General features: G+C 45.9%; 1 protein-coding gene across 1 annotated transcript in view; it reads right to left on the reverse strand.

Moving 5' to 3' along the window:
* rev3l (REV3 like, DNA directed polymerase zeta catalytic subunit) overlaps positions 1 to 27462 on the reverse strand; it is a 219476-nt gene that overhangs the window by 121754 nt on the left and 70260 nt on the right. Inside the window, exons 2-4 of the mRNA XM_033022004.1 lie at positions 22642 to 22831; positions 16331 to 16405; positions 3747 to 3907 (exon numbers count right to left, since the gene is read on the reverse strand). Of these exons, the coding sequence (XP_032877895.1) occupies positions 3747 to 3907; positions 16331 to 16405; positions 22642 to 22831 (426 nt within the window). The remainder of the gene's footprint in view (positions 1 to 3746; positions 3908 to 16330; positions 16406 to 22641; positions 22832 to 27462) is intronic.

Genomic DNA, 27462 nt, shown 5'->3' on the forward strand with positions numbered 1-27462 from the left:
GCAAAGCAAGAATTTCATTGTCCTATACAGGGACACATGACAATAAACTCACTTGAACTTGAACTTGAAACATCTTAACAATCTTTGTTTATCTATGTTTATCCACTATATTAATGTACGTAACAAACAACCGAGAACCCAAGGTTGATTCCTGCGGAACCCCACTGGTCATGCGCCTCCAAACGGAAAACAATCTTCCATTCCAATTCATCGTTAGTCATAGAGACATAGAGCTGTTCAACATGGAAAACAGGCCCTTCGGCCCACCTTGTCTGTGCTGAACAAGGTGGAAAATTGGGCTTGTCCCCCAAGTCCTCAAAACTCTTCCCGTGAAAATCTCAGAGTTATTTGAGACTGTGGCGCAGCGGTGGAGTTGCTGCCTTGCAGCGCCGGAGACCCGGGTTCCATCCCGACTACGAGTGATGTCTGTACGGAGTTTGTACGTTCTCCCCGTGACATACGTGGGGTTTTTCTGAGATCACCGGTTTTCTCCCACGCTCCAAAGGCGTACATGTGTGAAGGTTAATTGGCTTTGTATAAATGTAAATTGTCCCTGGTGTGTGTAAGATAGTGTTAGTTTGAGGGGATCGCTGGTCGGTGCGGACTCGGTGGGCCGAAGAGCCTGTTTCCACACTGTATCTCTAAACTAAACTAGTCATAGAGTTGTTTAAGAGGAACTGCAGATGCTGGAAAAATCGAAGGTAGACAAAAATGCTGGAGAAACCCAGTGTGTGAGGCAGCATCTACCACTTCGCTCCATAGATGCTGCCTCACCCGCTGAGTTTCTCCAGCATTTTTGTCTACCTTAGAGTCATAGATTGACATGTGGAAACAGGTCCTTTGTAGAAAAAGGTGCAAAGATGAACAAAGTTAGATAGACACAACGTTACATTGGTTGAATACTAGCAGACCTTGGCATGAGAAGTTGTTAAACCGGATACTGTGAATGCCCTGGCTCGTACTTTGGTGGATAATAAGGGAGATAGTCGTGCAACATGTAAACAGACACTTCGCCCCAACTCGTCCATGCCAAAGAAATGTTTGGGGTGAAAGATAGATTGGCGTACACATGACTTCAGTTGTCCCAGTATTTCAGTGGATGGGGTTGCAGTTTATCCACATCTAGATGCTGGAAAATCCATTCACGCTAAAAATGACTGGTTAAGAAATGGTTAAACCAGGTGTGTCTGAGAAATGTGACCTGATGTGACATTGTAGTGCGGTCGATGAGGACAGCATCTGGAAAACAAGCAGTGTCTGCAGAGGAAGATTTCAGGACTTTACAGATCATGGTGTGGCTGTGTGAAGAGAGGTGATGGCAGGTTAGCCTGGCCGTGGTGTGGTGGATCAGAGTGGAACTCCCTAAAAGACCAATCCCAATGGGCATGGGAGGACAAGGTGGGGCGGCTGTTGAAGGTTTAGGCCAATAGAAAAATCTGATGGCAAATGTTCCAGATTGCGTTCACTCCGACTTTCATTTGTGTTCAATGTTGGTGGGGCAGTGATGGGGGTCATGATATAGTCTTGCAACACATGACCAGGCCCTTCAGTCCAACTTGCCCACCGAGATTCCCATTTCCCCAAGTTTGTCCCGTATCCCTCTGAATCTTTCCTATCCATGCAGCTATATAAATATCTTTTAAATGTTATGGTACCCGCCTCAATACTTAGTACCAACTACTTAGGCTATATTGGACAACCAGAGAGCGGTGCTGAACTGTCTACCTCATTAGTGACCCTCGGACTATCCTTGATCACTTTGCTGGCTTCACCTCGCACTAAACGCTGTTCCCTTATGTAACTGCACACTGTAAATGGCACGATTGTAATCATGTATAGTCTTTCTGCTGACTGGTTAGCACGCAACAACAGCTTCTCACTGTACCTCGGTACACGTGACAATAAACTAAACTAATCTCTTACATGTCTTAAGTTGCAATTTTATCAATTCTTCAATGATCATCAACCAAATCATGGACTTTGGCGAAGTGGACAATAGACAATAGGTGCAGGAGGAGGCCATTCGGCCCTTCGAGCCAGCATCACCATTCACTGTGATCATGGCTGATCATCCACAATCTATTTAAAATACTCTTAAATTCCACTATTGTGTCTGCCTTGGTCCTTGTCGATCTCTAATGGACGCTGTCCAATCTGCTGAAACTTTCCAGCTTTTCCTGTTGTTTAAATCAGACCAGTATACAGTGACTTGGCAGCTTTCAAAATATAAAATTGTGAGAGGCATAGATAGGGTAGGCTGTCAGAACCTTTTTTTCCCACAACTGAAATGTCAAATGCTAAATGGGAATAACTTTAAGGTGAGTGGGGCAAAGTTTAAAAGGAGATGTGCAAGGCAAGTTTAGTTTTACAAAGAGGGTGCCAAGTGCCTGGTCCGCACCGCTAGGGTAGGTGGTGGAGGCAGATACAGTTGTGGAAATTAAAAGGTTTCTGGATATGCCGGGAATGGAGGGATATAGATTATGTGCAGGCAGATCAGTTTGTCTTGGCATCATGTTCGGCACAGACATTGTGGGCCGAAGGGCCTGTTCCTATGCTTTAGACTTTACTTCTGAGATACAGCATGAAAACAGGCCCATCAGCCCACCGAGACTGCACTGACCAGCGATCACCCCGCCCACTAACACTATCCTACACAATTTTTACCACAGCCAATCAACCTACAAACCTGTATGTCTTTGGAGTGTGGGAGGAAACCAGAGCACCCACGGAAAACCCACAGGGTCACGGGGAGAACCGACAAACTCTGTACAGACAGCACCCGTAGTCAGGATTGAACCCAGGCCTCTGGTTGCTCCTAAAGCAACAACGTTACTGCTGCGCCACCGTGCCACCTTGTGCTGTACTGTTTTGCGATCTGTGCAAAATAGAGTCATACAGCACGGAAACAGGCCCTTTGGCCCAACTTGTCGCGCTGACCAAGATGCTCTATCTACACTTGTCCTACCTGCCTTTGTTTGGCCTATATCCCTCCAAACCCGTCCTATCCATGTACCTGTCCAAGTGTCTTTTAAACGTTATTATGGTATGTCCCATCTCATACAGCTGCACACCTGTATCTGGAAACGCATGCACCAGCAGCTTTAGCTAAATGCTGCTGTACAAGTACCCCTGACAATTACATGTTTAAGAAGGAACTGCAGATGCTGGAAAATCAAAGGTAGACAAAAATGCTGAAGAAACTCAGCGGGTGAGGCAGCATCTATGGAGCGAAGGAAATAGGCAATGTTTCGGGTCGAGACCCTTCTTCAGACTGACGTGGGGGTGGGGCGGGGGAAGAAGAAAGGAAGAGGCGGAGACAGTGGGCTGTGGGAGAGCTGGGAAGGGGAGGGGAAGGAGGGAGAAAGCAGGGACTACCTGAAATTGGAGAAGTCAACTTTCATACCGCTGGGGTGTAAACTACCTAAGCGAAATATGAGGTGCTGCTCCTCCAATTTGCAGTGGGCCTCACTCTGGTCATGGCGGAGGCCTAGGACAGAAAGGTCGGATTGGGAATGGGAGGGGGAGTTGAAGTGCTGAGGCACCGGGAGATCAGGTTGGTTATTGCGAACCGAGCAGGGGGGTGTTGGGCGAAGCGATTGCCGAGCCTACGCTTGGTCTCACTGAAATTGCATCTTCTGCAATGGAAGGTTCATTCATCAGAATGGCTATTAATCAATGTCCACTCATTATATTTTAAACCTCCCGTCCGTATCCTCCGCTTTTATACTTCATGCATTGCAACTTACTTTTCCTTCTGTTTTTTCTGAACTTCACTGCAGCAAGGTGGATAAGGTTCATCCCGTACAGATTGTGGTCAATGAATAGTTGCAGGAGATAGGGTAAATGAGCTTCATATGGCTGGTAGGATCTATTCATCACAGCTCCTCCTTGCAATAACTCACACACTCTAGGAAGTAAAAGAAAATCATTGTCTTTCATTGCAAATTGATCAACACGCTCACAATCTCAGCACTTGTTGTTGATGACACTGCGAGAGTTAATATGTCTCCATTTTTTATAAATATACTGAACATTCATATCGAGAAAAACATAAACTCATTGTGCATCAATTCAGCCACAAAACTCTTTCCCCCCAAATCTCCATTAAAGGCTCCCGCTCCATTACAGGGGAACTGCTCCAGTACAGAGTGCGAAAAGAGTGTGACAAATAGAGAACCATTGAAACATTAAATACATTCAAACACTTAGAGAGGGCATTTCTTGGTTCACATGCTTGATCAATGGAGTTTTATCATTAATGTTTTATTATTATTAATGTTTAGTGTTTTCTGAGTCATTTGTAACGGTCACTGTAAGTCATGTTGTTACTTGTGGGCGGAGCACCAAGGCAAATTCCTTGTATGTGAATACTTGGCCAATAAACGTACTTACTTTACCTGATCATTTACAGCTTCCCCACATAATTTAACCAAGATGGCCGATGTGGGAAGGCTGTTAAAAGGATGCCTCGCTGCATCGTCAGTTTGGATGGTGTGCCAGGCTTGGCTTGCCCGCCACGGAACAGTGAACCCGCCTGGAGAGGGAAGCCCAGCCCCTGCTCTCTCTCCCAAACACCGCAACTGGAGAGGAAGGTGGGCAGAGTTGGCGATGGCGGTGGGCACTGGTCAGAAGCCCCCTCGGTAAGAATGACCATGGGTGGCCTTAACTTCCACGCCCTCGGGGACAGATGCAGTAAGCCTCCCTCCCTCCCTCCAACCCTGCCCGGGAACCAGGAGTGACGAGGGCTGCGCATGGGAAGGTTAATTCCCGGGATGGCGGGACTGTCATATGCTGAGAGAATGGAGCGGCTGGGCTTGTACACTCTGGAGTTTGGAAGAATGAGATGGGTTCTCATTGAAACATATAAGATTGTTAAGGGCTTGGACACGCTAGAGGCAGGAAACATGTTCCCGATGTTGGGGGAGTCCAGAACCAGGGCCCACAGTTTAAGAATAAGGAGTAAGCCATTTAGAATGGAGACGAGGAAACACTTTTTCACACAGAGAGTTGTGAGTCTGTGGAATTCTCTGCCTCAGAGGGCCGCGGAGGCCGGTTCTCTGGATACTTTCAAGAGAGAACTAGATAAGGCTCTTAAAGATAGCGGAGTCAGGGGATATGGGCAGGAACGGGGTACTGATTGTGGATGATCAGCCATGATCATATTGAATGGCGGTGCTGGCTTGAAGGGCCGAATGGCCTACTCCTGCACCTATTGTCTATTGACCGGCATGGAGGCAACGGCTGCCACGGGCCTTTGTGGCCAGCTGCAGCTGGGACTGTTAAATGGCCACTCTTGCATATGGATGCAGTGGGCTGTTCTGTACATTCTATACCAACTAGGGGGGGGGTTGTGCTCATGTATGGCCTTCCTGAGCCGTTTGCAAAAATAAGCATTTTTCTTTATCTTGGCACAGGTGATAATAAATAGACCATTGAACTGGTTTATCAGATTAGAACTACCATAATCACATTCATACAGTTGTGCAGGTGTCTGCAACAAACAATGACTCACCCATATTACACAAGGTCCTGAAAACAGAGATGACAAATACATTGGGCATCTACCTGGATTGATTCTAAAGACTTAATCCAATCATTATCGATTGGTTTCATTTGCAGCATTAGGTAATATCCGAGATGTCCTCTTTCGTTCCACCCCACTTCCCACCTCTGCCTACTCTGTGTCCCGTAGTTCTGTTCTTGCTCCCCCTCCCCGATAAAGTTCCCCTGGGCCTCACCTTTCACCCCACTAGCCTCGTAACCCACACATCATTCTCCAACATTTCCAAAGTGATCCCACACCAGTCGCATCTTCCCATCACCACCCCTTTCCACCTTCTGCAGGGGACCGACCGCTCCCTCCGCAACTCTTTGGTTCACTCATTCCTTCCCACCCAAACCATTCCCTCCCCAGGTACTTTATCTTGCAACAACAGTAGATGTAACACCTGTCCCTCCACCTCCTCACTTGACTCCCATCCAGGGACCCCCCCCTATCAGAAGTCTGAGGTTAGACAGATGTCCACGTGTCCTCCTCTAACCTCATCTACTGCATCTGGTGTTCCCGACGTGTGCATCAGTGAGACCAAGCGTAGACTAGGCGACGTTTCGCTGAACACTTGCGAGGAGTCGGCAAAGTCTGCTGGATCTCCCGGTTGCTTATCATTTTATCTCCCAACTTCCACACTGCCCTTTCTGTCCTGGCCTCCTCCATTGTCAGAGTGAACTGGACGAACTGCACCTCATATTCCACTTGGGCAGCTTAGTTAAGCTGGTTAAACGTTGAATTCTCCAAATTTAGCTAAACTCTAACCCCACCCCTATTTTCTCCCCCATAGCACCGCCCTCCCCTGCAGCCCCATCTGGACTCTCACCTATTTCTCCCCTCCACACAACCCCACCCACCCCCTGGCTTCACAATGTGCAACTCTTCAAACCGCTCTCACACCTATTGCTCTTATCTCTGGCCTTTTGCCCAACCATCTGCCTGTCAACCTCCTCCCCTCCCCCTTCCTGTGCCATACGTTCAATAGACAATAGGTGCAGGAGTAGGCCATTCGGCCCTTCGAGCCAGCACTGCCATTCAATGTGAGCATGGCTGATCATCCACAATCAGTACCTCATTCCTGCCTTCTCCCCATATTCCTTGACTCCGTTATCTTACAGAGCTCTATCCAACTCTCTCTTGAATAGAGCTCTCTTTTAGAGCTCTATCCAGCTCTCTCTCATAACAAGAGGATTTCAGTATAGGAGTAGAGAGGTTCTTCTGCAGTTGTATAGGGCTCAGGTGAGACCACATCTGGAGTATTGTGTACAGTTTAGGTCTCCTAATTTGAGGAAGGACATCCTTGTGATTGAGGCAGTGCAGCGTAGGTTCACGAGATTGATCCCTGGGATGGCGGGACTGTCCTATGACCTCTCTGAATGGCCTCCTCCTGCACCTATTTTCTATGTTTCTATGATGAAAGCATCAAGATAATTGGCCTCCACCGCCCTCTGAGGCAGAGAATTCCACAGACTCACAACTCTGTGTGAAGAACTTTTTCCTCGTCTCCGTTCTAAATGGCTTACTCCTTATTCTTAAACTGCGGCCCCTGGTTCTGGACTCCCCCAACATCCGGAACATGTTTCCTGCCTCTAGCATGTCCAATCCCTTAATAATCTTATATGTTTCAATAAGATCCCTTCTCATCCTTCTAAATTCCAGCGTATACAAGTCCAGTCTCTCCATTCTTTCAACATACGACAGTCCCGCCATCCCGGGAATTAACCTTGTAAGCCTACGCTCAATAGCAAGAATGTCCTTCCTCAAATTAGTGTCGTTTTGTCATAACATGAATGTCTTTCGTCAAATTTGGAGACTAAAACTGCACACAATACTCCAGGTGCGGTCTCACTAGGGCCCTGAACAACTGCAGATGGACCTCTTTGCTCCTATACTCAACTCCTCTTGTTATGAAGGCCAACATGCCATTCGCTTTCTTCACTGCCTGCATGTAGTGTACCTGTTCCTTCATAAGTTATAATTAGGCCATTCGGCCCATCAGGTCTACCCCTCCATTCAATCTATATATAGATTTTTAACACATTGTTACAAGAGAGATGGAGATTTGATCTAAGACATGCAAGGCCAACCAGCTTTACTGTCACATTCAATAATACCTTAAAATGCAGTCAGATCCAAAATCACAGGTCAACTTGTCTGCATTTCTATTTAAACCGTTCCAATATAGCCTAAGTAGTTGTTACTAAGTAGTTGAGGCAGGTACAATAACATTTAAACAGGTGCAGAGGGATATGGGACAAACTTGGGTAAATGGGACTAGCTTGAATATTGGTTGGCATGGGCAAGTTAGGCCCAAGGGCCTATTCCTTTGCTGCAAGACCACAACTCGGTGCAGGGGCCTTACAGCGCCAGAGACACGGGTTTGATCCTGATTACGGGTGCTTGTCGGTACAGTTTGTATGTTTTCCCTATGACCTAAATGGATTTTAGAGTCATACAGTGTGGAAACAGGCTTTTTGGCCCAACTTGCCCACACCGTCCAACATGCTCCATCTACACTAGTCCCACCTGCCTGCGTATCCATATCCCTCTAAACTTGTCCTATTCATGTACCTGTCTAAATGTTTCTTAAACATTGCGATTGTACTTGCCTCAACTACCTCCTCTGGCAACTCGTTCCATACACCCACCATCATTTGAATGAAAATGTTACCCCTCAGGTTCCTATTAAATCTTTCTCCCCTCACCTTAAACTTATGTTGGGATCTCCGGTTTCCTCCCACACTCCCAAGACGTGCAGGTTTGTAGGCTAATTAGCTTGGCATCATTGTAAATTGCCCCTGGTGTGTGGAGGATAGTGTTAGTGTGTGGGAATCGCTGGTCGTCATGGATTCAGTGGGCCGAAGGGCCTGTTTCTGCGCTGTATCTCTAAAGTAGACTAAACTAAACTCAATCATGACCCCATCACTGCCCCACCAACATTGAACACAAATGAAAGTCAGAGTGAACGCAATCTGGAACATTTGCCATCAGATTTCTCTATTGGCCTAAACCTTCAACAGCCGCCCCACCTTGTCCTCCCATGCCCATTGGGATTGGTCTTTTAGGGAGTTCCACTCTGATCCACCACACCACGGCCAGGCTAACCTGCCATCACCTCTCTTCACACAGCCACACCATGATCTGTAAAGTCCTGAAATCTTCCTCTGCAGACACTGCTTGTTTTCCAGATGCTGTCCTCATCGACCGCACTACAATGTCACATCAGGTCACATTTCTCAGACACACCTGGTTTAACCATTTCTTAACCAGTCATTTTTAGCGTGAATGGATTTTCCAACATCTAGATGTGGATAAACTGCAACCCCATCCACTGAAATACTGGGACAACTGAAGTCATGTGTACGCCAATCTATCTTTCACCCCAAACATTTATTTGGCATGGACGAGTTGGGGCGAAGTGTCTGTTTACATGTTGCACGACTATCTCCCTTATTATCCACCAAAGTACGAGCCAGGGCATTCACAGTATCCGGTTTAACAACTTCTCATGCCAAGGTTTGCTAGTATTCAACCAATGTAACGTTGTGTCTATCTAACTTTGTTCATCTTTGCACCTTTTTCTACAAAGGGCCTGTTTCCACATATCAATCTATGACTCTAAGGTAGACAAAAATGCTGGAGAAACTCAGCGGGTGAGGCAGTATCTATGGAGCGAAGTGGTAGATGCTGCCTCACCCGCTGAGTTTCTCCAGCATTTTTGTCTACCTTCGATTTTTCCAGCATCTTCTTAAACAACTCTATGACTTGCTGGTATTCAACTAATGCAACTTTCTTCATCTCCTCACCTACCTCTGCCAGTAAAAGACATTCCACTTTTGCCATCTCCAGGCTTGACCATTGCAAGACTCTGTTTGCCAACTAGCCACCAACTAGCCATGAACAAGAGCTCTTTGAAGTCTTTGCTGTCCCTATCCCAAGTTCCCTGGGATTGCGGGCTTGTGTTATAGGGAGCGGTTGGAGAGGCTGGCACTGTTTTCTTTGGAGCGTAGGAGGCTGAGGGGTGTTCTTGTAGAGGTGTACAAGATCATTGGCAGCATGGATAAAGTGAACTACTAGTCTTCTTAACTACAGTAGAGAATTACAAAATTAGACAATAGACAATAGGTGCAGGAGTAGGCCATTCGGCCCTTCGAGACAGCACCACCATTCAATGTGATCATGGCTGATCATCCGCAATCAGTACCCCGTTCCTGCCTTCTCCCCATATCCCCTGACTCCGCTATCTTTAAGAGCCCTATCTAGCGATCTCTTGAAAGCATCCAGAGAACCTGCCTCCACCGCCCTCTGAGGCAGAGAGTGCCACAGACTTGTCGAGGCTTAAGGTGAGAGATTTAAGAGGGACCTTAGGGACTATGTTCTTTAAGAGGAGTGCATAAGAGAGGAATAGATTGGAGAGATGCCCATATTCTCTTACCCAGAGCAGGGGAATCAAGATAGCGCAACGTTTAAGAAACATTTAAACAGATGCCAGGTTTAGTGGGACATGGGCCAAACGCAGGCAGGTGGGACTAGTCTAGATGGGACATGTGGGGCTGAAAAGCATGTTTAAACATTGTGAGACTAAGACGCTATCTGGAATGAGTCACCAGAGGAAGCTAGAAAAACTGACACAATTAACAACTTTAAAACAAATATGCAGAGGAAGTTTAGAGGGTTATGGGCCAAATGAAGGGGAATGGGTCTAGTCCAATTTGCCAACCTGATCGGCATAGACTAGGTGGGCCGATGGGCCTGTTTTCATGTTGTACAGGTCTATATCTGACTCTATGAGTGGAATGGAAGGCTGGGCCCTGTGACCAGTGGTGATCCACGGGAATCAATGTTTGTCACATACATTAATATTGTGGATGAGAATGTAGATGGCAGCATTAGTGGGTTTGCAGAGGACACCAAAATTAATAATATAGTGGACACTGAATAAGATTGTCTCGTTACAACAGGATATAGATGAAGTGGGGGAGTGGCCATGACTCTCAGCTTAGATGTGGTGGACCAAAGGACTCGTTTCCATGAGGTACAATTCATTTAGTTTATTATTGTCATGAGTACAAAGTTACCATGAAAAGATTTTGTTTGTGTGCACGAGCCAGTCAAAGAAAAGACTCTACGCGAGTACAATCAAGCTGTCCACAGTGTACAGATAAATGATAATGGGTACAACATTGAGTGCAAGGTTTAACATTGAAGCTCGATAAAGTTCAACTGGAGGTTCAGGTCCACTCTGGCTGATGAGAGGATGGTTCAGTTGCCCGATAACAGCAGGAAAATAACTGTCCCGGAGATGCAGAGTGGAAACAGGCACTTCAGCCCGACCGGCGACCCCTGTACACTAGCACTATTTATCCTACACACGAGGGACAATTTATAATTTTATCTGAAGCCAATTAACCTACACACCTGTACGTCTTTGGGATGTGGGAGGAAACCGGAGCACCTGGAGAAAACCCACAGGGTGAACGTGCAAACTCCGTAAAGACACCTTTGTCTATTGTCTATTGTCTATTTACAATTTTACCGAAGCCAAATAACCTATAAACCTGTATGTCTTTGGAGTGTGGGAGGAAATCGGAGCAAACCCATGCAGTCACAGGGAGAAGGCACAGACTGCGTGCCAACAGCACCCATAGTCAGGATGGAACCCAGGTCACTAGCGCTGTAAGGCAGCAGCTCTACCGCCGGCCGCGTCACTGTGTCACCCCAGGACGACTAGTCCTTGATTATGCCGCCCATTGTGTTTCACTAATTCTTGTTCACCAGGTGTGCTATTTTATCTTAAATTACAGGTACCTGTAAAAATTCTCAGTATCACATTCAAATCCTTGACGGCTCCACCTTTATCATTATTGACAATGGCATTCTGCCCATATCCATCTGCCACGGGCTGAGGCAGCAGGCCAAAGCATTCTTCAATAGTTCCCTGCCAAGTCCATAACCTCATTGTACCTTTGCCAATGAAAATAAAATAAATATGCTATCTCTTCCCTTTGCCACACTAATATTTCTGGAGTTACTCAAAATGCTTTCTCCCTGATCCCTTTTTTTGATTTTTTTTTCACACCTCTCATCATTACTCAAACTTAGTTTATTTTATTTTTGAGAAACAGGCCCATTCGGCCCATCAAATCTGCGCCGACCAGCGATGACCCGTTACACATGCTGCACACTAAGAGCAATTTACAACGTTACCAAAGCCTATTAACCGACAAACCTGTATGTATGTCTTTGGAATGTGGGAGGAAATCGGAGCGCCTGAAGAAAACCCACACGGTCACGGGGAGAACGTACAAAATGCGTACAGAAAGAATCCGTACAGACAGCACCCCCGTAGTCAGGATGGAACCTGGGTCTCTGGTGCCGCGAGGCAGCAACTCTACTGCTGCGCCACCGTGCCAATAGACAATAGACAATAGGTGCAGGAGTAGGCCATTCGGCCCTTCCAGCCAGCACCGCCATTCAATGTGATCATGGCTGATCATCCCCAATCAGTACCCCGTTCCTGCCTTCTCCCCATATCCCCTGACTCCGCTATCTTTAAGAGCCCTATCTAGCTCTCTCTCGAAAGTATCCAGAGAACCGGCCAGCACCGCCCTCTGAGGCAGAGAATTCCACACAACTCACAACTCTCTGTGAGGAAAAGTGTTTCCTCGTCTCCGTTCTAAATGGCTTACCCCTTATTCTTAAACTGTGGCCCCTGGTTCTGGACTCCCCCAACATCGAGAACATGTTTCCTGTCTGCCTATTGTTGAAGCGGCACCTAGTGGTGAAGCTGGGCATTCAGAACCCTCGTCATTGGTCGGGACTGTCAAGTGTTCGATCGCGGGCTTTTGAGAGTAATCAGTAGTTAGTGGTCCTCGCATCGACAGGAGCTTTAATAGTTAATTCTTGACTAGGTACGCGGTAGTTTGAGCATTTGTTTTCGTTGTGAGGGCGGTGGAGGCAGGTTCAGAGGGTGGTGGAGGCAGGTTCTCTGGATGCTTTCAAGAGAGAGCTGGATAGGGCTCTTAAAAATAGCGGAGTCAGGGGATATGGGGAGAAGGCAGCAACGAGGTACTGATTGTGGATGATCAGCCATGATCACATTGAATGGTGGTGCTGGCTTGAAGGGCCGAATGGCCTACTCCTGCACGTATTGTCTATTGAAGGCCCCGTGCACACGGCAGCCAGACAACAGTCGCTTGTCTTCTTCTATTTTTTTTCAGTTTCAATTTCAAGTTTTTGTGACTGTCGGCAGTTTACCTTGTGACTGTCGGCAGTTTATCGTCAGTTTTATCGTATTGTATAGAGATTTGCGAGACATTTTCTTTAATACGTTGAGTGGCAAATGCCTGGAATGCACGGCCAGGGAGATGGTGGAAGCAGACACGATAGTAGCGTTTAATCTGCAGTTAAACTGACATGAATACACAGAGAGTGGAGAGATATGGATCATGTGCGGGCAGATAGAGTTAGTTTAACTTGGCACCATGTCGACACAGACTTGTCTTGTGGTGTACTGTTCTATGTTCTAACCGCAGAACATTTTGTCCGCATTGAGGGATGCTGGAAATTGTTTTTACATTTGGAGTTAATAATTGTGATGAAGTGCACCCAGTGTAATCTGTCAGTCATTGACAGCAGGACATATATACAAAGGAGAAATCCGGAGAATTTATTCTTAGGATTTGAGAAAGCGGTGACTGCAGGAATCAAAAGGCTCTTTAAAATCCCAAATTAAATGAATGGGCAGTAAATTAAATGGCTCTATGTATTATAGTCATACAGCGTAGAACAAGCACAACTTGCCCACGCCAACCAACGTGCCCATCTACACTAGTTCCACCTGCCTGCATTTGGCTCATATCCCATTAAACCTGTCCTATCCATGTAACTATCTGAATGTTTCTTAAACGTTGCAATAGTCCCTGCCTCAACTATCTCCTCCAGCAGCTTGTTCCATACACCCACCACCCTTAGTGTAAAAAAAGTTACGCCTTAGGTTCCTATTAAATCTCCCCTCTCCCTCACAATGTAGATACAAGGAAGTGCAGATGCTGGAGTCAGAAGAAGGGACTCGACCCAAAACGTCACCCATTCCTTCTCTCCAGAGTTGCTGCCTGTCCCGACGCCAGTTTACAAAAAAGATTCAAAGTGCTGGAGTAACTCCGAAGGTCAGGCAGCATTTCTGGAGAACATGGATAGGTGAGATTTTGGGATGGGACCCTTCTTCAGACTGAATATAGTGGAGAGTGTTAAGGGGGTTCCCACTAGTGGAAACATCCTTCCACATCCAATCTATTTTATAGATATGTGAAAAGAAAGAGATTAGTTAAAACAAATGTAGGTCCCTTGCAGTCAGAAACAGGTGAGTTGATCATGGGGAACAAGGATATGGCGGACCAATTGAATAACTACTTTGGTTCCGTCTTCACTAAGGAAGACATAAATAATCTGCCGGAAATAGCAGGGGACCGCGGGTCAAAGGAGTTGGAGGAATTGAGTGAAATCCAGGTTAGCCGGGAAGTGGTGTTGGGTAAATTGAATGGATTAAAGGCCGATAAATCCCCAGGGCCAGATAGGCTGCATCCCAGAGTACTTAAGGAAGTAGCTCCAGAAATAGTGGATGCATTAGTAATAATCTTTCAAAACTCTTTAGATTCTGGAGTAGTTCCTGAGGATTGGCGGGTAGCAAACGTAACCCCACTTTTTAAGAGGGGAGGGAGAGAGAAAACGGGGAATTACAGACCAGTTAGTCTAACATCGGTAGTGGGGAAACTGCTAGAGTCAGTTATTAAAGATGGGATAGCAGCACATTTGGAAAGTGGTGAAATCATTGGACAAAGTCAGCATGGATTTACAAAAGGTAAATCATGTCTGACGAATCTTATAGAATTTTTCGAGGATGTAACTAGTAGCGTGGATAGGGGAGAACCAGTGGATGTGGTGTATCTGGACTTCCAGAAGGCTTTCGACAAGGTCCCACATAAGAGATTAGTATACAAACTTAAAGCACTAGGTATTGGGGGTTCAGTATTGATGTGGATAGAGAACTGGCTGGCAAACAGGAAGCAAAGAGTAGGAGTAAACGGGTCCTTTTCACAATGGCAGGCAGTGACTAGTGGGGTACCGCAAGGCTCAGTGCTGGGACCCCAGCTATTTACAATATATATTAATGATCTGGATGAGGGAATTGAAGGCAATATCTCCAAGTTTGCGGATGACACTAAGCTGGGGGGCAGTGTTAGCTGTGAGGAGGATGCTAGGAGACTGCAAGGTGACTTGGATAGGCTGGGTGAGTGGGCAAATGTTTGGCAGATGCAGTATAATGTGGATAAATGTGAGGTTATCCATTTTGGTGGCAAAAACAGGAAAGCAGAATATTATCTAAATGGTGGCCGACTAGGAAAAGGGGAGATGCAGCGAGACCTGGGTGTCATGGTACACCAGTCATTGAAAGTAGGCATGCAGGTGCAGCAGGCAGTGAAGAAAGCGAATGGTATGTTAGCTTTCATAGCAAAAGGATTTGAGTATAGGAGCAGGGAGGTTCTACTGCAGTTGTACAGGGTCTTGGTGAGACCACACCTGGAGTATTGCGTACAGTTTTGGTCTCCAAATCTGAGGAAGGACATTATTGCCATAGAGGGAGTGCAGAGAAGGTTCACCAGACTGATTCCTGGGATGTCAGGACTGTCTTATGAAGAAAGACTGGATAGACTTGGTTTATACTCTCTAGAATTTAGGAGATTGAGAGGGGATCTTATAGAAACTTACAAAATTCTTAAGGGGTTGGACAGGCTAGATGCAGGAAGATTGCTCCCGATGTTGGGGACGTCCAGGACAAGGGGTCACAGCTTAAGGATAAGGGGGAAATCCTTTAAAACCGAGATGAGAAGAACTTTTTTCACACAGAGAGTGGTGAATCTCTGGAACTCTCTGCCACAGAGGGTAGTCGAGGCCAGTTCATTGGCTATATTTAAGAGGGGGTTAGATGTGGCCCTTGTGGCTAAGGGGATCAGGGGGTATGGAGAGAAGGCAGGTACGGGATACTGAGTTGGATGATCAGCCATGATCATATTGAATGGCGGTGCAGGCTCGAAGGGCCGAATGGCCTACTCCTGCACCTAATTTCTATGTTTCTATCCAAGCCTTTCACTATTCTGTACGTTTCAATGGGGTACCCCCTCATCCTTCTAAACTCCAGGCCCAGGGCCGTCAAACACTCATCATATGTTAACCCGCTCATTCCTGGGATCATTCTTGTAACCTTCCTCTGGACCCTCTCCAGAGCCAGCACATCCTTCCTCAGATATGGGGCCCAAAATTGTTCACAATACTCCAAACGCGGCCTGAGGGAAGCGGGGTTCTGTTGGATCCTCCTCCTCCATTGCCTGAGTGAGGCTACACGCAAAACCAGAAGAACAGCACCTCGTATTTTGTTTGGGTACATCGCAACTCAACGGTATGAACTCCAAATTCTCCAATTTTAGATAACTAAACAACAAACACTCCTCCCCTTCTCTTCCCTGTGCCATGCACACATTCTCCCCACATTTCTTCCCCCCTCCCCTCACACACACCCCAATAACCCTTTGTCTCGATTCACAATTCACACCTCTTCTCTCGAACCGAAACGTCGCCTATCCATGTTCAGAAGGAAGAGTTATGCTTTGACACCATCACTCTGCTCAATATGGAATGGGCTGAAAGCAAAGTTCATTGCTCGTGGTAACAGGAATTCAATGTGTGTGATTAAAACCTAGTTAAACGTTTACAGAAGCACTGTACCTTTTAACCATCATGGGATTGTACAGGTAAATCTTCATGAACTGCTCTTCTTTCTCATGAAAACCGTAGAAAGGTCTGGAACAAAAACAACATCATTTTAAACAGTTTATACAAAATGTGTAGATTTTTTAATAGGCTTATTGATGAGAGGGAGAGGGAGAGGGGGGAGAGAGTGGGGGGGGGAGAGAGGGAGAGGGGGGAGAGAGGGAGGGGGAGAGGGAGGGGGGGGGGGAGGGGGAGAGAGAGAGGGAGGGGGAGGGGGAGGGGGAGAGGGAGAGGGAGGGGGAGAGGGAGAGGGAGAGGGAGAGGGAGAGGGAGAGGGAGAGGGAGAGGGAGAGGGAGAGGGAGAGGGAGAGGGAGAGGGAGAGGGAGAGGGAGAGGGAGAGGGAGAGGGAGAGGGAGAGGGAGAGGGAGAGGGAGAGGGAGAGGGAGAGGGAGAGGGAGAGGGAGAGGGAGAGGGAGAGGGAGAGGAGGGAGGAGAGGAGGGAGGAGAGGAGGGAGGAGAGGAGAGGAGAGGCAGAGGGAGAGGGAGAGGGAGAGAAAATGGGGGCAAAGGAAAGATTGGGAAAATAATCTTACTAGTAAAAGAAACAAGCTTTTAAATCTGCAGTGTTTAAGAAGGAACTGCAGATGCTGGAAAATCGAAGGTAGACAAAAATGCTGGAGAAACTCAGCGGGTGAGGCAGCCTCTACGGAGCTGAGGAAATAGGTGACATTTTGAGTCTGAAGAAGGGTCTCAACCCGAAACGTCGCCTATTTCCTTCGCTCCATAAATGCTGCCTCACCCGCTGAGTTTCTCCAGCATTTTTTGTCTACCTTTTTAATCTGCAGTCTATGAATAAATAGGTTGCGCAATTTAACACACAAAAAAATGAATAAAACGCTTAATGTAGTTATTCAGAATGGAACATTAGATGCGGAGTTTCTTGTTTAGTATTAGAAGAATTAAGTTTTAACCTTAATCACCAGGATAAGCAATTGAAAATCTTTGGTTAGTCTTCAAAGAAAGTTTGCCCAAGAACTAACTCTTGCCCGAGACTAACCAGAGATATCACGATTTATGCCACAATAAACACAACTCTTTAACATATATTACCCTTGTTCCCAGTTTATGACATCTATAGTGGGTCTGCAGCTATATAAAATACTTCCCCAAATTATTTTTGTTCACATATACAGGTTATTCCCCTCACCTTAAACCTATGTCCTCTGGTTCTCGATTTCCGTATCTTGGGGAAGAGACTCTGTGCGTCTACCCGAACTATTTCTCTCATGATTTTATACACCTGTATAAGATCACCCCTCATCCTCCTGCGCTCTAAAGAATAGAGTCCGAACCTGCTCAACCTCTCCCTGTAGCTCACACTCTAGATTCCTCTAAACATCCACATAAGCTCTCTGCACCCTTTCCAGCTAAACAGCATCTTTCCTACAACATGGCGCCCAAAACTGAGCACAATACTCTAAATGTGGCCTCTACCAATGTCTTCTATAACTGCAACATGGCCTCCCAACTTCTATACTTAAGGGGCTGTCCCATTGCGGCGACCTAATTAGCGAGTTTAGAAGAGTTTGCCCTCGACTCATACTCGCAGCATGGTCGACACGAGGTCCTAGGAGGTCTTTGTAACTCTCCTTCATGCTCGAGAGTAGTCCCCGCGTAATCGAGGCCTCAGCTAGGTCGAAAGTCTTTTTGACTACCCTATCTACCTGTGTCGCCAATTTCAAAGAAAACCATCCCCAGCATCTTGCTCCTTCATGGTTACCTCTGCTGGTCCCTCATGAATCTTGCTTGGAACCCCTCTTCTTTATGCATCACCTTGGCAATACCACTTGGACTTTGATGTCTGGATCTAATTTTCCCAACAAGTCTTCAGTGGCTGTTGCAGCGCATTGTCTTGGAATATTAGAGTTGTATTCCTCCGTATTTCAGTGACATGGATCATACAGCATGGACACAGGCCCTTCTGCCCAACTTGCCCATACCGACCAAGATGCCCCATCTACACTAATCCCACCTAGCTGCATTTGGCCCATATCCCTCCAAACCTTTCCTAGCCATGCCTTTTTAATGTTCATAACTTCCTAAGTCCTAGGAGCAGTATTAGGCCGTTCAAGACTACCCCGCCGTTCAATTGTGGCTGATCTATCATTCCCCCTCAATCCAATTCTCCTGCCTTCTGCCGGTAACCTTTGACGCACATACTAATCAACAACTTGTCAATCTCCACTTTAAAAATACCAAAGCAGAGACTCTGCAGAAGGACAATTTGGGCGGATGGGCAAAGAAGTGGCAGATGGAATACAGGGTAGCAAAGTGTGGAGTCATGCATTTTGGTAGTAGGAATAAAGGCATACATTATTTTCTAAACGTGGGAGAATTCAGAAATCGGAGGTGCAGAGGGACTTGGCAGAGCTAGTAAAAAAATAATAATTTGCAAATCCAATCTGTAGTAAGGAAGGCAAATGCAATGCTATGCATTTATTTTGAGAGGAATAGAATATAAAAACAGGGATGTAATGATGAGGCTTTATAAGGCCCTGGTCAAACCACATTTGGATTATTGTGAGCAGGTTTTGGCCGCATATCTGAGGAAGGATGTGCTGGCGTTGTAGAGTGTCCAAACAAGGTTTATAAGAATGATCCCAGGAATGATTGGGTTAACATGTGATGAGTGTTTGACGGCACTGGGCCTGTACTCATTGGACGGAGAGTTTAGAAGGATAAGGGTGGGGAGACCTCATTGAAACTTACCGAATAGTGAAAGGCCTGGATAGAGTGGATGTGGAGAGAATGTTTCACTAGTGGGAGAGTCTAGGACCAGAGGCCAGAGCTCCAGAATAAAAAGACGTTACTCTAGAAAGGAAATGAGGAGGAATTTCTTTAGTCTGAGGGTGGTGAATTTGTGGAATTCATTGCCACAGAAGGTTATGGAGGCCATCAATGGAAATTTTAAGGTGGAGATTGACAGATTCTTGATTTGTACAGGTATCAGGGGTTATGGGGAGAAGGAAGGAGAATGGTGTTGAGAAGGGAAGATAGATCAGCCATGAATAAATGGCAGAGTAGACTTGATGGGTCGAATGGTTTAATTTGCTCATATAACTTATGAATTTATGACTTGGCTTCCTCAGCCGACCCTCTATAAATTATGGGGGTTGGATAGCGTGGATGTGGGGAGGATGTTTTTGCTAGTGAGAGAGTCTAGGACCAGAGGGCACAGCGACTGTAACGGCGACTGCGGAGGGCTCGGGGAGGCCCCGACCACAGGTGAACAGTGGGGAACATTAGAGGATGATGACTGACTTTGGTGCCTTCCCTCACAGTGGGAAACTTTGATTCTGATGTGTGGGGATGTTTTTATGTTGAACTCTATCGTGTGTTGTGTTCTTTATTTATATTGTATGACTGTATGGTAATCTCATTTCACTGTGCCATCTGGCACATGTGACAAATACATGTATCTTGTATCTTGTAAAATGATGAGGGGCATAAATAATGTAGACAGTCAAACCCTTTTTCCCAGGGCGGGAATGCAAAAAACTCTAGGACTTTACTTTTGTGGTGAGAGGGGCAAAATTGATAAAAGCGTGGTGTGAGTTTTATTTTATACATGGAATGGTGGGTGCCTGAAATCTAGTGCTGAGGTGGTGGCAGGGGCAGACACGATCGAGGCTTTTAGATAAGACTCATGGATATGCAGGGAATGGAGAGATATGGATCATGTCCACTCTTAAAGATAGCAGTCAGGGGATGTGGCGAGAAGGCAGGAACGGGGTACTGATTGGGGATAATCAGCCATGATCACGTTGAATGGCGGTGCTGGCCTGGAAGGGCCAAATGGCCTACTCCTGCATCTATTGTCTATGTGCTAGCAGGAAATTACTTTAACCTGGCACCATGTTTGGCACAGACTGTTCTTGTGCTGTTCTGAAGTTTTGATATTGTTTGCTCCTTGCCATCTAGAGCCACATTCAGCACTCCAACCCCCACCACAGTGCTCTTAGCCCCTCAAATTATGCACGTCCTTCATGACAGCCCCACCAATAACAACTTTCAGCTGTCTAAATTCCACAATGGAAACGTCTCACCAGCCTATTATTCCACCTCCTCATTGAAACCAAAAGCACTCCCAACTACACCTCAGTCACCTTTCAGAATACCTACTCCTTTTGTTCACATATTGTTTCCAAATGCTCTCAGAAGTTTTAAATAGTTACTTCAATTGAGTATCATTAATCAACATTGGAGGCAAGCCAATTGCTGTGAATTGAAGTCTGCCAAAAGTTGAAATGATTTTGCGAGCTGTTGTGTGAGCTGGCAGAGAGTCAGACTTTCAAGGTAGTAAAATCCTCGTATCGTGGGACAGGGCTATTAGTATGGAGACACAAGGATGCTGGAAACTTGAGTAAAACACAATAAGACCATAAGACATGGGATCAAAATACGTAAGAAAGAACTGCAGATGCTGGTTCAAATCCAGGGTAGACACAAATGCCAGAGTAACTCAGTAATGCTGTTCAAATCGAAGGTAGACACAAAATGCTGGAGTAACTCAGCGGGTGAGGCAACACCTCTGGAGAGTAGGAATGGGTGACGTTTCGGGTCGAGACTTGATGGGCTTGAGACTCGCCCATTCCTTCTCTCTAGAGATGCTGCCTCACCCGCTGAGTTACTCCAGCATTTTGTGTCTACCAGGGAGTAAATCAGGGTTATTCAGCCCATCGTCATGAGTGGTTGATTTCTCTCTCTCAACCCCACCCTCCTACCCACTCCCTTTGACACCCTTACTTATCAAGAACCTATCAATCACCAATTTAAAAATACCCAATGAACTAACCTCCACGGCCACCTGTTGCAATGATTTCCACTGACTCAACGCTCTCTGGCTAAAGAAATTCATCCTCAACTCCATTCTAAACATATGTCGTTCTATTCTGAGGGTTCCCCTTTGGTTCAAGACCCTCCAATTATTGGAAACATATTCTCCACATCCACTCGATCTAGGCCTTTCATTAACAGCTTTTCAACGTGCTGGGGTAACTCGGCAGGCCAGGCAGAAGCTCCCGGTGAGCAGTGGCCATTACTCAACAGCAGGCCTTGCCCGCCAGCCCGCCGCGGATCGGGGAACCCACCTGGAGTCGTCCGAGGCTCGGTGCCGTCGGGATCACAGGAATTTACGGTCAAGATAAGACTGCACTCGTTAGACAATAGACAATAAACAATAGGTGCAGGAGTAGGCCATTTGGCCCTTCGAGCCAGCACCGCCATTCAATGGCTGATCATCCCCAATCAGTAACCCGTTCCTGCCTTCTCCCCATATCCCCTATTTTTAAGAGCCTTATCTAGCTCTCTCTTGAAAGCATCCAGAGAACCTGCCTCCACTGCCCTCGACCTGAGGCAGAGAATTCCACAGACTCACAACTCTCTGTGAGAGAAAGTGTTTCCTCATCTCCGTTCTAAATGGCTTACCCCTTATTCTTAACGATCTACGATCGTGATTATCTGTCGCATGATTTTACTTGATTGCATGCAAAACAAAGATATTCACTGTGCCGATACGCCACATGACAATAAAGTTTCATCTGTGGAGCGATGGACAATGTTTCGGCTTGGGTCTGAGGAAAGATCCCAACCTAAAATGTCACCTGTCCATTCCTTCCAAAGACGCTGCCTGACCCGCTGAGCCACTCCAGCACTTTGTGTTTTGCGTTGTTACTATTCCTGACATTAAAGTCTCGTCTCCAGCCATTTTTTTGTGGGGAAGAAACGACAGAGAACAGTTTGCAGCACACAGCAAGCACTTAGCACCCTAAACACGTGATTCCTGCCCACCATAAACCGCTTGCACACCTTTCTGTGGACTAACATGCAACCTATGAGCATACAAAAATGCTGGAGTAACTCAGCGGGTGAGGCAGCATCTATGGAGCGAAGGAATGGATGATGTTTCGGGTCGAGACTCTTCTTCAGTCTGAAAGAAGGGTCTCGACCCGAAACGTCACCTATTCCTTCGCTCCATAGATGCTGCCTCACCCTCTGAATTTCTCCAACATCTTTATTTACCTTCAATTTTTCCAGCAACTGCAGTTCTTTCTTAAACCTATAAGCATACCATGGCTCAGAAATCACATTTGTTAATTTAAAAAAATGCAGCACTTAATGTAGGCAGAACTTTACTGTTGATTTCTACCAACAGGTCGAGAGAAGTGTTTTCTTTAAAGATACAAGTACTCTGTGGCATTCACCACTTGACCAAGACACAGAATTCACAGTGTCCCACTGTTATTGCAGATAAATAACTACTCACGTGCCAGATACAAGTGACACCCTGAATACATGCTGGATGCTGGAAGAAGGATTGCCCAGAGATACATTAAGAGCTCGGTCAATACTGAAAGCCAGCTGACGAAGATGCCGTTCAGGTTGTTGTCCAAAGCCATCGTATGGAACATACAGGTATGGAAACGTGCCGTGCAAATGGAGGCAAGTCTTCTGACCTAAAAACACAAACAATAGGGAACATGTGGTAAATTAGACAATAGACAATAGGTGCAGGAGTAGGCCATTTGGCCCTTCGAGCCAGCACCGACATTCAATGTGATCATGGCTGATCATCCCCAATCAGTTCCTGCCTTCTCCCCATATCCCCTGACTCCGCTATCTTTAAGAGCTCTATCTAGCTCTCTCTTGAAAGCATCCTGAGAATCGGTCTCCACCGCCCTCTGAGGCAGAGAATTTCACAGACTCAAAATTCTGTGTGTGAAAAAGATGGGATGATCGCTGGTCGGCATGGACTCGGTGGTCCGAAGGGCCTGTTTCTGGGCTAAAGTAAATAACAACATTTCCTCATCTCCGTTCTAAATGGCTTATCCCTTATTCTTAAACAGTGGCCCCTGGTTCTGGACTCCCCCAACATCGGGAACATGTTTCCTGCCTCTTAGTGTGTCCAAACCCTTAACAATCTTACATGTTTCAATAAGATGCCCTCTCATCCTTCTAAATTCCAGAGTATACAAGCCCAGCCGCTCCATTCTATCAACATATGACAGTCCCGCCATCCCGGGAATTAACCTGGAATCCCGGGAATTAACTACGCTGCACTCCCTCAATTGCAAGATTGTCCTTCGTCAGATTGGGTTACCAAAACTGCGCACAATACTCCAGGTGTGGTCTCACTAGGGCCCTGTACAACTGCAGAAGGACCTCTTTGCTCCTGTACTCAACTCCTCTTGTTATGAAGGCCAACATGCCATTCGCTTTCTTCACTGCCTGTTGTACCTGCATGCTTACTTGCAATTGTAATTAAAATGCAAAATTATCAGCCCCCCCAGTGGAAAATAAACTGTGCTCAGTACTTAAGAGTCATACAATCCACAAAAGGTCAGTCAGCTGAAATATTATTTGGTATCAAACCTATCAAAGTCCAGCCACCGTCTCAGCCATATAGGGTGAATGCACATAGTATTTTACCCAGAGTAGGGGAAATTGAGAACCAGAGGATATAGGTTTAAGGTGGGAGGGGAAAGATTTAATAGGAACCCCAGAGGAAACTTTTTTTTTAAACATAAAGGGTGGTGATTATAGGGAACATGCTGCCAGAGGAGGTAGTTGAGGCAGGTACAATCACAATGTTTAGACAGGTACATGGATAGGATTGGTTTAGACAATAGGTGCAGGAGTAGGCCATCCGGCCCTTCGAATGGCCCAGCACTGTCATTCATTGTGATCATGGCTGATCATCCCCAATCAGTACCCCGTTCCTGCCTTCTCCCCATATCCCCTGACTCCATTATCTTTAAGAGCCCTATCTAAAGGGCCTGTCCTACCTGGCCGTCATTTGCACGCCATTTACGCGACCTGCTAGCGTGTGGGTAGCGGGGGAGTGGCGTGGAGGCGTGTGGACTTCGTCTTGCACAAAATCTTCACGCGCAACCGGCCTGTCGCGTAACTAACGGCCAAAGTGGGACAGGCCCAAAACCCTGGCGCGGAGCTCGGCCTGGGGTTCACAGCCGTTGCGGATCCCGATCCGCCCCCACTTCTACTCCCAGAGCGGGGCCAAGATGATTGGAGATAGACACAAAATGCTGGAGTAACTCAGCGGGACCGGCAGCATCTCTGGAGAGAAGCAATGGGTGACGTTACGGGTCGAGACCTTTCTTCAGACTGAAGAAGAGTCTCGACCCAAAACATCGTCCATTGCTTCTCTCCAGAGATGCTGCCGGTCCCGCTGAGTTACTCCAGCATTTTGTGTCCATCTTCAAATGACGTCACGCGCTCCAGACGGCTGTGCGGACGCATGATGACGCGCGCGATCGTCGTGTGTCAGTCACTACCGGCCTGTCGCGTAAATGACGGCCAAGTGGGACAGGCCTTTAAGTCTCTCCTGAAAGCATCCAGAGAATTGGCCTCCACTGCCTTCTGAGGCATAGAATTCCACAGATTCACAACTCTCTGGGTGAAAACGTTTTTCCTCATCTCCGTTCTAAATGGCCTACCCATTATTCTTAAACTGTGACCCTTGGTTCTGGACTCTCCCAACATCGGGAACATGTTGGTGTTGGCAAGTTGGGCCGAAGGGCCTTTTTCCAAACTGTATGACTCTATATGTCAACTGGTTTAGATAAAACACAAAATGATGATCTGCAGATCAGACAGCATCTCTTGAGAAGGATGGGTTCAGTTCAGAACATCTCAGTATCCCATTCTCAGCTAATGAAGGGATTAGAAACTAAAACATTTAAGAGTTTCTCTTTCCACTATTGTCCAACCTGTTGAATTTTCAGAGTTTTGTGTTTTTATTTTCATACTTCCAGCAGTTTTTGACCACAGTTAACTCTAAGAACACAAAGCAAATTTACAATAATGTCCACTGCCTGCACGTGCACCATATCGATGTAAAAACTCCTTAAATGCCACTACCGTATCTGCTGCCAACACCATCCTGTACTCCAGGCACCCATCGCTGTGTAAAAATACTCCCCACACACTCCACATGCCCCCAGACCATCCCATTGAGAACTCTGAGAGTCAGCCCTGCTCACAACAGTAGATGGGTTGCGTACACACTGACTTCCAGGAAACTCAATGTTGTACACAGCAGTCTCATCCAAAAGCCAAACTGAGCCATCATAAACACAATTTAAATTTGTCTCCAACAATTTTAGATTAACTCAAGTAGTAATTCAAGTTATATTTATTAGAAACTATGCATAGGCCTACGCACACACACCTCAAGCAAACAAGACACTACACACCCACTAATTGATTCTGCACAACTGTTGAAAGTGCCTGGAATGCATTGCAGGGCGGTGGGGTAATCGGCAGAGACATGAAATGGTGTTTAAGAGTCTTTTTGACAGACAAAAAAAAAGTCCTGCCGTAACTGGTCAGGAATCATCTCTGGAGAACATGATAGGCGATGTTTCACGTCAGGACCCTTCTTCAGGCTGATTGGGGGAGGGGGGGGGAGAAAGCTGGAAGAGAGGTGGGACAAAGTCTAGCAAGTGATGGGTGGATACAGGCATGGGTGTTTTAATTGTTTTAATATTTTTATTAGAAGCATGTGTACAAATAATAGTAAACGACAATTTAATTACAGATTTCTTACATAGCTTCAGTTTTTTTTGAAGATTTTTTTTTAAAGAATAAAGATAAAGAGAGAAACTAATAGAGAAAAAAAAGGAGACGCAAAAGGAAACTACCAATAACAAGATTGTGGAGATAGATCCAGGAAATGTTGAGTATAACTATTCATCCAATCCCAAACTCAGCTTCAACGTAGCTCTTTCTTCCCAATAACCCTTTCTGGCTTAAGCCCTCCCTTCACCACCTCCAGTTTAAATTCCATTTGGAATATTTTGGAGGACCAAGAAACCAAGAACCAAGAACCAAGAACGCTGATTCTGTGCTACACCAATTCACTTTTTCAAAAATTGGAGACCATATTCTAACAGATAATTCTGGTTTGTCAATTAAGACAAATCTAGGGTTTGCTTTTTTGTTTTTTTTGATTGGCTGATGGGTGGACAGAGATGAAGCCTAGTTTTCATGGAGGAATGCAACATTAAGTTAGCTGTAATCTAATAAGGCCGCATCCAAGAAACTTCAATTAGATATACTTCCAAATGTACATTATTTTGTTAAAATAACCCTCATGACTTACTAATGTTTTAATTGTGGCCGTCAATCAGGGAGGATTATTTCATTGAATCTTCTTTTACTCTTTGGTATTTTAAATACGTTCATTTTAAGATTAAAATTAAAATAATAAAAGATGAACAAACACATATTAATAATAATAAAAAGATTTGTTCTACAAAATTTGGATTCATTCAAAAGGCCGCAATTAATGGCTTAGAAGGCCGTAGGTTCCCCACCCCTGGCCTAGTATATTTGCTTTGGGGCAACAAGGTGGCGCAGTGGCAGAGTTACCGTTTTACAGCCCTTGCAGCACCAGAGACCTGGGTTCGATCCCGACTACAGGTGCTGTCTGTATGGAGTTTGTACGTTCTCCCCGTGAATGCGTGGGTTTGCACCGAGATCTTTGGTGTCCACCCACACTCCAAAAACGTATAAGTTTGTAGGTTAGTTGGCTTGGTAGATGTAAAAGATTGTCGCTAGTGTGTGTAGGATAGTGTTAATATGCGGGGATCGCTGGTCGGCATGGACCTGGTGGGTCGAATAGCCTGTTTCCACGCTGACTCTCTAAACTATAAACTAAACTTAATCCTCTGAAGAGGTAATTAATCTTTTCTTTTGAAATTCTGTTTGCCACCAAAAGCATTATCTTGATTTCCTGACCAACTCAATATCTTTCATAGCTCCCAAAGATTTTAAGCGCACATTAGAACTATATCTATCAGGTGTCACCTTCCTGTTTAGAAACCCTTTAGAAAATCTGTAAACTTGATTAGTGCAGGTGTCAGAGATTATGGGGTTAGGAGGGAGACATAGATTAGCCATAGGTACACAAAAGTGCTGGAGAAACTCAGCGGGTGCAGCAGCATCTATGGAGCGAAGGAAATAGGCAACGTTTCGACCCGAAACCCTTCTTCAGCCATGACTGAATGGTGGAGTAGACTTGACGGATCGTATGGCAAAATGCTACTTCTATTCCTTATGACCTCTT

This window comes from Amblyraja radiata, chromosome 5 (assembly GCF_010909765.2).
Source record: "Amblyraja radiata isolate CabotCenter1 chromosome 5, sAmbRad1.1.pri, whole genome shotgun sequence".
NCBI classification, from domain to species: domain Eukaryota; kingdom Metazoa; phylum Chordata; class Chondrichthyes; order Rajiformes; family Rajidae; genus Amblyraja; species Amblyraja radiata.